This window comes from Centroberyx gerrardi, chromosome 5 (genome assembly GCF_048128805.1).
Source record: "Centroberyx gerrardi isolate f3 chromosome 5, fCenGer3.hap1.cur.20231027, whole genome shotgun sequence".
Lineage (NCBI taxonomy): Eukaryota > Metazoa > Chordata > Actinopteri > Beryciformes > Berycidae > Centroberyx > Centroberyx gerrardi.
The window spans coordinates 35,557,186-35,569,685 of NC_136001.1; the positions used below are offsets into that span (position 1 = coordinate 35,557,186).

The window sequence follows — 12,500 nt, forward strand, 5'->3', positions numbered from 1 at the left end:
CAACAAAGAAAGAAAGAAAGAAAAGGAAAAAAGAAAGAAAGAAAGAAAGAAAGAAAGATCAATAACAATATGAGCAGTGACAGCAGCAGCTCTTCGGCGCCGCCTGCTGGAGGGGGCCCTGGTCTGGCCCCTGGTCTGGCCCCCGGTCTGGCCGTTGGCCTCCGATCTGGCCCCCGGTCTGGCCCCCGGTCTGGCCCCCGGTCTGGACCCTGGTCTGGCCCCCGGTCTTGCCCCCGGTCTGGCCGTTGGCCCCTGGTCTGGCCCCCGGTCTGGCCCTCGGTCTGGCCCCCGGTCTGGCCGCTCCGTTGGCCTCCGATCTGGCCCTCAGTCTGGCCTCTGGTCTGGCCCCCGGTCTGGCCCCCGGTCTGGCCCTCGGTCTGGCCCCCGGTCTGGCCCCCGGTCTGGCCGTTGGCCCCCGGTCTGGCCCCCGGTCTGGCCGTTGGCCCCCGGTCTGGCCCTCGGTCTGGCTGTTGGCCCCCGGTCTGGCAGTTGGCCCCCGGTCTGGCCGTTGGCCCTCGGTCTGGCCCCCGGTCTGGCCCCCGGTCTGGCAGTTGGCCCCCGGTCTGGCCCTCGGTCTGGCCGTTGGCCCTCGGTCTGGCCCCCGGTCTGGTCCCCGGTCTGGCCCTCGGTCTGGCCGTTGGCCCCCGGTCTGGCCCTCGGTCTGGCCGTTGGCCCTCGGTCTGGCCCCCGGTCTGGCCCTCGGTCTGGCCCCCGGTCTGGCCCCCGGTCTGGCCGTTGGCCCCCGGTCTGGCCCCCGGTCTGGCCGTTGGCCCCCGGTCTGGCCCTCGGTCTGGCTGTTGGCCCCCGGTCTGGCAGTTGGCCCCCGGTCTGGCCCTCGGTCTGGCCCCCGGTCTGGCAGTTGGCCCCCGGTCTGGCCCTCGGTCTGGCCCCCGGTCTGGCCCCCGGTCTGGCCCCCGGTCTGGCAGTTGGCCCCCGGTCTGGCCCTCGGTCTGGCCCCCGGTCTGGCCCTCGGTCTGGCCCTCGGTCTGGCCCCCGGTCTGGCCCCCGGTCTGGCCCTCGGTCTGCCTGCCGGCTCATGCAGGTTTTATATTATCAGCAGCAGGTCTTCGGTCTGCAGGTCTGCAGCAGGTGGCGCTGCTGAGCTCATCTGCTGTTAGTGTGACGCAGGAAGAAGAAAACAAAGTAACATGAAAGAGAAAAGCTTCAGTCTGTCAGCAGGAGGCTTCTGACTGATGTCTGATGGTTTTGATGTTTCTGAGTGTTATTGATACCTGCTGTTATGGCAGATTGTGTTACAGATTGGTTTTGATCGGTGTCTGTATTTTAGACGTCAGGTTGGTTTGAGTCATCACTCTGGCTGTGTGTGCGTGCGTGTGTGTGTGTGTGTGTGTGTGTGTGTGTGTGTGAGCTCGATATTGAGAGTGGACCAGCTTACTTTGTTTTTAACAGACAGTGTTTTTGTTGATTTTTCCATTTGCAGTCGTACATAACAGAATTCCCAAATGCAAACACAGTAAAGCTGCAGTATCTCCTGCTGCATCTCTCCCTGAAGAGAAAAACACTTAAATAAGAAATCAGAAAAAATAATGTTATTATTAAAAACAGTAGTAGTAATGATAACAGACAGTTTCACTATACACTCAAAAAAATAAATCACTGGATTTACTTAATTTAAGTAAACCTTAAACAGGTTCCACAAAATTGAATTAAGTTGACTATATTAAAATAAATCTAAATAATCTACCTTATTTTACTCATGTAAAAGTAATAAAATGCCCACAGGCTGACTGATGGGATTTTTTCACACACACATTTGTGTGTTTCTGAATGAATTAATAATCTGTAGCTAACCAGAGATTTCACTGTGCAGAACAGTCAGTCAGACAGTAAATAATAATAATAATTGTAATATTAATAATAAAGAGTTCTTGATAGATCTCTTATTAAACAGCGTTACAGGGTAAAGCAGTTGGATCTGAAGCAGAAAGTATTATTGGATGGATTATTTATTTCCTACATTAATGCACTATAAAACAGTACAACATTTATAGAAAAATATAGAAAAAACAACAGAGGAAAATAATAATCTAACTATACAGAACTGGAACAAAGAATAAAAACTGTATATTTACAAGAGCTTCCCTTGTGTCTCTTATAATCAGAGTCAGAATAATAAAAAACACTTTATAAAAATTTAAATACATTTTCATAACTCATAAGAATCCAATCCAGGAATGAGATGAGCGTGACAGAAAAGACTGCAGCAGCTGACCGGAAGAGTCATAACACATAACCTAACTAAATATCCTTACATGAGTCCAAAATATAATAAAACGTGTTCATCTAATCAATTCACTGACAGATAATTTAATAACATGTTTAGACGGATGCTGTCATAATTAAAAAATAAAATGTTTCACCCTTTATGCCGTTCTAACCACCGGTTGATGTAATAATGTATTATCAACATTAATAAAAATATATATCATCAGTCTGAAGATATTACATTATCCAACAATATATTACATAAACAGGTTTTATTCATTTTTAATACATTTTGTAATGAAGTGACATGCTGCAGTTCATCAACACATATGTTAATAACACATTAATACAACGTGACACTGTGTTATTAACACATGCTGCTCCCTCAGCAGAGGGAGAAGCGGCACTAGCCAAAACAAAAGTTTACTGGCCGCCGGCTAGTGGGCCGCTTTCCCTCGTCGCTCAGTAAAATCATCAGAATATTGATCGAATCTTCCTTCTATCACTGTTATTGATATGCTTTCTAAAATGTTCCAGACCTCCTGACTCGGTCAGAATTCACATGAAACCAGGAACCAAAACAACTGAAGCAGAATGTAGATTTCCTCCTCCGCTCCCAGGAGTCTTCGGGGTTAAAGGACTCCGGCTTGTTGGTCATGTGACCAGAGGATGTGACCAATCCTCTGTCTCTGTCTGTCTCTAGATGAATGTAAGAATTTTTTATGGATTTCCAGTAGCAGTAACATTAGTGGTCAACAGGAAACAAAACACTTCCTCTCCCGACCGGCTGCAGAGGCCGGGATGCTGCAGCAACTCTCCCAGGCGACGGGGGACGGGCAACATCGCCTTCAGCAGGGATCGGCAACCGGGCTAAAATCACTGTAGATCAGAGAGACGGCTATAAGGAGCAAATGCATCATGACAATTTTGAAAAAATTGGTTCCAAAATGAGAAATGCACCGTCTGAAAAAAAAGAAAAAGTAAGTAACATGATGATGACAACAGACTGGGCAACTTGTTGGGCAACTTTGGTGGGCAACAGCGCCCAAGAAGTTGCCTCAGCATCGTTGGTTTAATCCCATAGGAAACATCTGAATATATTTTTGGCCATGCGTCTCACTGTGTTGCCTGTTGCCAGATGAGTTGCTGAAGCACGTTGCCCAAAGAACTGCCCAGAATCAAAGTGCCCGAACACGCCGTCTGTCCGTCAGAAATAAATTAACTCACAGGAACACAAACACAAAGCCCTCGAACCTCAGGAAGGAAGCGCTGCGTACATCCGATCTGCCAATCATACACCGGTCAGCTATCTATCAACCAATCAGGACGCAGTGCTGAGGCAGTCTTTGGTCTGAACTGGTCCGCTCTGCCGGCGTTCGGAATTCCAGGAAGTTCCGACGAGTGACGCCTCTCGTCTAACGCTCCTCCAGCCGGGGGGAACCAGAGCGCCACGTCGGCTCGGCCAATGAGGAGGCGGGAAACTCACTGGGCCAATACAGCACCAGCGCTAAAGAACACAGTGGTTACCATAGTTACCAGAGAGCAGTATTCTGGAACACAGTGGTTGCCGTAGGCGACCATCTCCAAAGCCTTGTAATTACTTCCTGTTCAGTTTCCTTGGCGTTTAGATGACAGCGGTTCTGAAGAAGGATTCTGGTCCGAGAACAAAAGAAACTTCCGCCCTGTGATGACATCACCGTCTAGTCCTCTTTCGATAGGTCGCTGCACTACAGCGGTGCCACAGGTGTCAGTCCGTCGCCGTGCTCCAGGTGGCGCTGGTGGTGCAGCTCGGCCTTACAGACCGTCGCCACGCTGCAGCGCAGGGAGGAGACGGCGGGCGGCTCCTCGTCACCTGAAACACACACAGCTGCCCGTTAAACACACACCAGCAGCCGAACACCGGTTCAGATCCAGGTCTGACCCGGAACTCTTCACCATCAACACCAGATCACAAACCCAAACCTCAGTGTAACTCATTCTAACTTTAAAAACTTTAAAATCGCTGACAGACTGCACTCGCTCTGGAGGATCTTGCTTGTGTTTTTGTCCCGTCAGCATGTCCGTGTGCTGAGGACTGTCCGATACGCTGTCGGGTTTTCATTAGGTCATGTTGGACTGAAACACCGGCGGCAGGAGGCTTCACAGACCGGCTGAGGATCCTGCAGACCATCCAGACTGTTTGTGGAAGCGTTTGGCTGGTAGAAGATTCAGTTCAAGTTTGATTTAGGTTTTGCGTGTTTGTTGGACTTCTTTGTTGTCAGTGTTGTCATCCTTTGGTGAGGATGTAACGTTAAATGCTAACTGTATGTTCAAAGTATCGTTAGCTGTTAAATTGTAGAAGTTATTGGTGATTTAGCGCTAACTTTGTTTTCACTCGTTCTATTAACGAACCAATCTCTTCAACAATCTGATTATAAGGAAAATTTCGTACAATAAAAAATATAAAACTAGAAATTCTGGCTTGTGGCTTTAGGAGACCAACAGCCAATTTTTGTAAACTGATTTTTATTTTTGATGTAATACACTAGCGCAGACAAGTTGTTTTTGTTAAAAGTATAATGTAAATTTCCAAAAACATTGGACGTCCCACTTTAGCCAATAAGCAGCCAGCCTTACCAAGCCCGGAAGAAGATGATTCGCTGTCGGCCAGGGAGGAGGAGTCAGCCTGGTCATGTGACAGTCCCTCCATCAGGGGAATGGAAAGCTCCGAGGACGGGACCGACGAATCGTAGATCCCCGAGTCACGAGGGGGCGGGACCTCCGGAGGGGAGGGGGGGCCTTCTTCTCCCTGGGGGGGCGGCAGGGGGGAAGGGGAGGGGCAAACCCCGTCCTGAAGGATGGAGGGAGCAGAGGAGGAAGAGGAGGAGGAAGATTCTCTATGAGCCAGCCCAGATATTCCACAACTGGACCTGCAGGAGCAGAAAAGGACGAGTCAGATTGCTAGGAAGAAAAAACAAGGAGGGGTCAGACTGCTAGGAAGAGCAGTGCTAGTGTGTTATGTGGACATTCAAACTCCATCAGTATTTTGACTAACATGAGGGTGAGAAGATAATCACTGAATGTTTATTTTTGGGTGAACTATTCCTTTAAGTTTGGTTTTGCCTCTTCACAGCCACCAGAAGAACGTAACAGAGCACAGTGATGGAGAAAGTGGAAACTGTCCCATTAAACACGACTGTTAGCTGCGTGATAAAGTCACGTTAGGACAAAATACAATCCACGTGTTATTTTAAAATGATGTATGCTAGTGCAGCAGTTTGTCTCTTCACTGTTTTTAAAGCTGCATTAAGCAACATTTTCTGACCACTAGAGGGCGACAGAAACCGCAACACATTTGTAAACAAGCTCACAGCAAAGCAAAGCCGCTGCACTACGGAGGCCTACCAAGGACAAACATTGCAAAGCAGCGTGCATAAAGGCTAACAGCTAAGCTAACCGTACCTACTGAGAAGTGTCACCAGTTACCAGTCTCACTTTGACTGATCTTTCTCCTGCTGAAGGTCACATGACCCACTGTGACAAGTGAAGAGGCAGGTAGCAAGTTCACTAGTTTAACGAATTTACTAGTTTAACAAGTTCACTAGTTTAACAAGTTCACTAGTTTAACAGTTCACTAGTTTAACAAGTTCACTAGTTTAACAAGTTTAACAGTTTAACAAGTTCACTAGTTTAACAAGTTTACCAGTTTAACAGTTCACTAGTTTAACAAGTTCACTAGTTTAACAAGTTTAACAAGTTCATTAGTTTAACAGTTCACTAGTTTAACAAGTTTAACAGTTTAACAAGTTTAACAAGTTCACTAGTTTAACAAGTTTACTAGTTTAACAAGTTTACTAGTTTAACAAGTTTAACAAGTTCATTAGTTTAACAGTTCACTAGTTTAACAAGTTTAACAGTTTAACAAGTTTAACAAGTTCACTAGTTTAACAGTTCACTAGTTTAACAAGTTCACTAGTTTAACAAGTTTACTAGTTTAACAAGTTCACTAGTTTACTAGTTTAACAAGTTCACTAGTTTAACAAGTTTACTAGTTTAACAGTTCATTAGTTTAACAGTTCACTAGTTTAACAAGTTTACTAGTTTAACAAGTTCACTAGTTTAACAAGTTCACTAGTTTACTAGTTTAACAAGTTCACTAGTTTAACAGTTCACTAGTTGAACAAGTTTACCAGTTTAACAAGTTTACTAGTTTAACAAGTTCACTAGTTTAACAAGTTTACTAGTTTAACAGTTCACTAGTTTAACAAGTTTACCAGTTTAACAAGTTTACTAGTTTAACAAGTTTACTAGTTTAACAAGTTCACTAGTTTAACAAGTTTACCAGTTTAACAAGTTTAACAAGTTTACTAGTTTAACAAGTTTACTAGTTTAACAAGTTCACTAGTTTAACAAGTTTAACAAGTTCATTAGTTTAACAGTTCACTAGTTTAACAAGTTTAACAGTTTAACAAGTTTAACAAGTTCACTAGTTTAACAAGTTTACTAGTTTAACAAGTTTACTAGTTTAACAAGTTTAACAAGTTCATTAGTTTAACAGTTCACTAGTTTAACAAGTTTAACAAGTTCACTAGTTTAACAGTTCACTAGTTTAACAAGTTCACTAGTTTAACAAGTTTACTAGTTTAACAAGTTCACTAGTTTACTAGTTTAACAAGTTCACTAGTTTAACAAGTTTACTAGTTTAACAGTTCATTAGTTTAACAGTTCACTAGTTTAACAAGTTTACTAGTTTAACAAGTTCACTAGTTTAACAAGTTCACTAGTTTACTAGTTTAACAAGTTCACTAGTTTAACAGTTCACTAGTTGAACAAGTTTATCAGTTTAACAAGTTTACTAGTTTAACAAGTTCACTAGTTTAACAAGTTTACTAGTTTAACAGTTCACTAGTTTAACAAGTTTACCAGTTTAACAAGTTTACTAGTTTAACAAGTTTACTAGTTTAACAAGTTCACTAGTTTAACAAGTTCACTAGTTTAACAAGTTTAACAAGTTTACTAGTTTAACAAGTTTAACAAGTTTACTAGTTTAACAAGTTTACTAGTTTAACAAGTTCACTAGTTTAACAAGTTTACTAGTTTAACTAGTTTAACAAGTTTACTAGTTTAACAAGTTCACAAGTTTAACAAGTTTACTAGTTTAACAAGTTCACAAGTTTAACAAGTTTACCAGTTTAACAAGTTTACCAGTTTAACAAGTTTACTAGTTTAACAGTTCACTAGTTTAACAGTTCACTAGTTTAACAAGTTTACCAGTTTAACAAGTTTACTAGTTTAACAGTTCACTAGTTTAACAAGTTCACTAGTTTAACAAGTTTACCAGTTTAACAAGTTTACTAGTTTAACAGTTCACTAGTTTAACAAGTTCACTAGTTTAACAAGTTTACCAGTTTAACAAGTTTACTAGTTTAACAGTTCACTAGTTTAACAAGTTCACTAGTTTAACAAGTTTACTCGCTCGCTTCATCGATTCCACCATTATGAGTTAATGTTTTTCAGGAATGGGAGGGGAGAGCGGCGCTTTTAAACAGCGAGGGAGGAGACAAGCTAGTTTTAAAAGCTGCTGAACGCAGCGGGAGGAGCTTCGTTCAGGAGCAGAATTTGACAACAAGCGTTAGAAAAGAGGAGAAAACAGCTGCTGCTGTGTGGATATTGGTTTATATCATCATGTCTCAAGGAAATCTCCACACAGCACACATTGGTTTCAGGATTGATTAGAAGGTCTGATATCTCTTTAATGTATTGTTGAAAGCAATGGGAGTCTGAGCAGAACAGACAGCAGGAGCTTCTGACTGGAAACAACGCTGGGTTCAGACTCTTCATGGGAAAGAAAGAAAATTACACCAGCGTTATTCTTGAAACCTTGAATTACCTTGAAGTGGATCCAAGCCCAGACAGAGAGCAGTGGGGCAGACTGGGACCAGGACTGGGACTGGGACTGGGACCGGGACAGAGACAGAGACCAGGACTGGGACCGGGACCGGGACCGGACCCGGGGGCCAGCAGCACCAGGTTCCTCCTCGGCGCTCCCTCCCCGCCCTCCGGACTCCTCACCACCACCTCGTTCAGCACCAGGCCAGAGTCAAACCTCTGCTTGGGCGGAGACGAGGAGGAGCAGGAGGGCTTCGGAGGGGAGGAGGGGGAGGAGGGGGAGGGGGGGGAGGAGGAGGAGGAGGAGGCGGGGGGGGAGGGGGAGGGAGCGAGCAGCTTCTGGAACCAGTCGGGGTTCTGGCTGATGTGCTGGTGCATGTTGCAGATCGCCACGTACAGCGAGCGGCCCGACTTGCTCCTGAAGTAGTTCCTCCTGGAGACGTGGAGCGGCTGCGGCTCGCGCTCCGCCAGGCCGGACTGACCCGAGTGCAGCCGGCTGAACAGCTGGGGCAGCTGGTCCATCAGCTTGAACCTGGACCAACATGAGACACAGCGGTTCAGTACTACTGGCACATAGGCCGGTTGTCTGTCTGCCAGACTGGACCGACAGCGGACGGGACTAAACAGCAGAGGGAGCTGGTCCATCAGCTTCAGTCTCAACACTGATAAAGCTTATTATTGACTTTATTATTTGTGTTGGAGGTATTGACACTTGGCATGCCGGTCTTCAAAACCAAACTAGAGTGAAGACAGGTGAAGAGCGGGGAGTCGGCCCGTCTCCTTAAACCTCATGATGAAAACATTTATTTTTGCCTGATGAAACATTCTGGATTTTGTTTCATGGCTTCTTGGACATGTGGAAGTCTTAGCAGACAGAAACACCTGACGACATATGAAAACTTTCAATCCATAACAAGATGGCGAGCATTTGGAAACCTGACGCCTGCTGTCACAGAATGAAGGTGAACACGAGACGAAGCACATGCTGGTTTTCTATTTAAGGCCGGAGGCGTCTGGTTTGTTACAAAATAATTCTGTTTTTGAGACGAGAATCATCTGGAACTGAAATACTGACGGATTCACTTCAGGAAGCTACATTTCTCTAAATGTGTTTTGGAATGAAACTTCATATGTTGTATCTTCATATACAACACACACAGTCCATCTGTTTCCTGGGCAGTAAGGCATTATTATAGCAGTAGCCCAAAGTTTCAGTTTCATATAGTAACAATAATAATCCCATAATACCTTGCAGCCAGGCTCAGCATGGTGGGAACGTCGCTCTCTGTTGAATAGTCGAAGTAAACGGCCATGTAGCGGCTCAGCTCCTGGGCCCCGCCCCCCTCGCTCTGCTTAGCCAATCGCAGCTTCTCGGCGATCATGGCCACGCCCACGACGAACAGGTCGCCGCCCGATCCACCAACGGGAGGGCTGCTGCTGTTGCCGCGGCGACTGACCGGTGTCTTCCCCCGACGACTCTTCTTCTCCACATAATAACTACAGAGAGAATAGAATAAAATAGAACAGAATAGGTTAGAACAAAATAGGATGAAAGAGCAGAGCAGAGTAGCATAGAGTACAGTAGACTACATAGACTACAGTAGAGCAGAGTAGAGTACAGTAGAGTATAGTACAGTACAGTAGAGTACAGTAGAGTACAGTAGAGTACAGTAGAGTATAGTACAGTACAGTAGAGTACAGTAGAGTACAGTACAGTAGAGTACAGTACAGTAGAGTAGAGTACAGTACAGTAGAGTACAGTAGAGTACAGTAGAGTAGAGTACCGCAGGCCCTTGGAGCAGACGGTGATGATGTAGTTGGACTCGTCCAGCTGCCTGCTGAGCCACGACATCTGACCCTCTCTACACAGCTGCAGCTGCTCCCACAGGTCCAGCACCACCTGAGATCAATACTAATATTAATAATCAATAACTCATAGACAGGTCCAGCACCACCTGAGATCAATACTCATATTATTAATCAATAACTCATAGACAGGTCCAGCACCACCTGAGATCAATACTCATATTAATAATCAATAACTCATAGACAGGTCCAGCACCACCTGAGATCAATACTCATATTAATAATCAATAACTCATAGACAGGTCCAGCACCACCTGAGATCAATACTCAGATTAATAATCAATAACTCATAGACAGGTCCAGCACCATGTGTTTCTGCTCTGCTCTTCCCACAGATCACCTGTCAATCAAACAGTGTGGGCGGAGCTTGCAGTTTGAGTTTTTCTTCTTCTATCGCTGCTCATGCTAACGACCCAGTTCTTCTTCTGCTGAGTTAGAGAGAGAGGAGCAGAAAACCACCAGATGGCACCAGACACATTTCTACTCTGCCAGGGAACAGGAAATGACATCAGGGACACCGAGCCCTGCTGGACTCATGCTGCATTCAAGTCCTACGGGAAAGACGGTGGATACAAGCTTCCTCCCAGAAAATACTGTTCTCTCAGCTTTCAGAAGGTAAATACTGCAGAACGCTGCTCAGCTGTCAGGTGACCTCTGACCTCGCAGCCGCAGAAGTCCTGCAGGAAGTAGGCGAAGCTCTGGACGACGCCGGTGTGTTTGGGGCCGTCTCTGCTGGAGTAACAGATGAAGACTTTGGGGCGGGGCCACGGCCGCTCGGCGGTCAACGCCGCGCTGTGATTGGACGACTCGCTGCTCTCCTCGTCCAGTTGGCTGTAGATGTTTTCTGAAGGCGGAGGAGGGGACAAACAGACTGTCTGATTAAACCTGGTTTCTAGTTTTGATATTAAAATGCCATAGAGTCCGTTTACTGTAACTACACTAATGTCTCTCAATTATTCATGGAGAAACGTTCCAGCTCCATGTCATCAGTCTCGTCTCACCTTGCTGTTTCTTGCGACACATGACAGTGAAGAGAGTGGCGAAGGCGGACATGATAACCAGAGGCACTGTGATGGCCATCGCACGGATAGGCCCCGCCCAGGGGGAGTGGACTGGAGAAGGAAACAAACACACACAGCAGGAGACAACGGAGTCATTTAAATAGGTAGTTTAAGGCGTGTGTGTGTGTGTGTGTGTGTGTGTGTGTGTGTCTCACCCTGGCTGACATGGAACTGAGTCTGCCTCCTGGTCACGTTGCTGTCGTCTCTCAGCTGAGAGGGAGAAGAAGGAGATGAAGAGAAACAAGCAAAGACAGAGAAAGACAAAGAAATTAAATTAATGAAACAAATGAATGAAAACATCTGCTGTACATGCGTGTGCGTGTGTGTGTGTGTGTGTGTGTGTGTGTGTGTGTACCTCGATAGTGTAGGTCCCTGGGGTGACGTCCTGCAGGACGCAGGTGGCTCTGGGCTGGTTCATCTCCTGCACACATTACAACATGGAGACGTTCAGACCAAGACTCACTGTGTAGTTAGTTTAGTTTAGTTTGGTTTAGTTTAGTTCAAAATAGAGAAGTTGATTCCAGCCATTCAAAGCTTCCCAGTTCTCTACAACTTTTATTTGAAAGAGGACAGAAGTAAACGCCTCAGAGACGAGTTATGAGGTAGAATGAGTTGGAGACATTTCATCTCCAACCTGCTGCAGCAGCCTGTCTCCATGATGGAGGAACATGTAGAACTGTGTGTTAGTTAATAAAGTGTAAATCTGTAGAACTGTGTGTTAGTTAATAAAGTGTAAATCTGTAGAACTGTGTGTTAGTTAATAAAGTGTAAATCTGTAGAACTGTGTGTTAGTTAATAAAGTGTAAATCTGTAGCAAGCAGCTAGAAGCAGAGAGCAGCTGAGTCAGCTTGTTGTGGTGTGGCTGTAGATCCATTCAGTAACGTTCTCAGTAAAAGTGAATAGTGTGATAAGGTGGATTTGGTTACTGTGACACAGTAAACTGTCTTGTCTTTAGCCCTAGTCTCTACTCCAAAACACTCTGAGTTGTAGCTTGAGAAGAGTCAGCTCAGTTAACCTGAACAAACTGTTAGCTAGCTAACTAGCCGGCAAACACACTGATGTTAATGTGAACATGCTAACGCTAGCCGCTACTAGATACGTTAGCTAGTGTGCTAATCAGATGTGTTAACAACAAGACAGTGATGTTAGCTGACCAGATACTATGGTTAGCTAGCTAACAAGCTGACATTATCTAAACACTAAATCAATCAGATGGATCAGTGATGAAATGATCAGTTCAGTCAGAAACAGACAGAAATTAACCGTCTGTTCAATTCTGTTGAGACGACAGAAACACAGTCAGCTGTTCACAGAGCTGAAGACCTCCAAGATGGCCGCCAGAGGGGTGTGACACCACCTGGAAGCCTGTATATATTCATGTGTCTTACTGGTTTGCAGCGCTGCAGTCTGAACGGGCCGTCCTGCCGCAGTTTGTAGTACAGGAAGTAGAGGCTGAAGCCGAAGGAGGGCGGAGCCTGG

The 12,500-nt window shown here is 45.3% G+C and overlaps 1 protein-coding gene across 1 annotated transcript in view; it reads right to left on the reverse strand.

Moving 5' to 3' along the window:
• Window positions 1-1,962: 1,962 nt before the first annotated feature.
• The window catches only part of il17rd (interleukin 17 receptor D), a gene marked incomplete at its 5' end in the record, with an annotated part of 14,393 nt that continues 3,855 nt past the window's right edge, over window positions 1,963-12,500 (reverse strand). The window contains 10 exons of the mRNA XM_078283817.1: window positions 1,963-4,078; window positions 4,843-5,135; window positions 8,096-8,626; window positions 9,343-9,591; window positions 9,879-9,994; window positions 10,620-10,804; window positions 10,962-11,072; window positions 11,177-11,231; window positions 11,377-11,442; window positions 12,410-12,500. The exon at window positions 12,410-12,500 is cut by the window's right edge and continues 61 nt beyond it. Coding sequence (XP_078139943.1) covers window positions 3,954-4,078; window positions 4,843-5,135; window positions 8,096-8,626; window positions 9,343-9,591; window positions 9,879-9,994; window positions 10,620-10,804; window positions 10,962-11,072; window positions 11,177-11,231; window positions 11,377-11,442; window positions 12,410-12,500 — 1,822 coding nt within the window. The remainder of the gene's footprint in view (window positions 4,079-4,842; window positions 5,136-8,095; window positions 8,627-9,342; window positions 9,592-9,878; window positions 9,995-10,619; window positions 10,805-10,961; window positions 11,073-11,176; window positions 11,232-11,376; window positions 11,443-12,409) is intronic.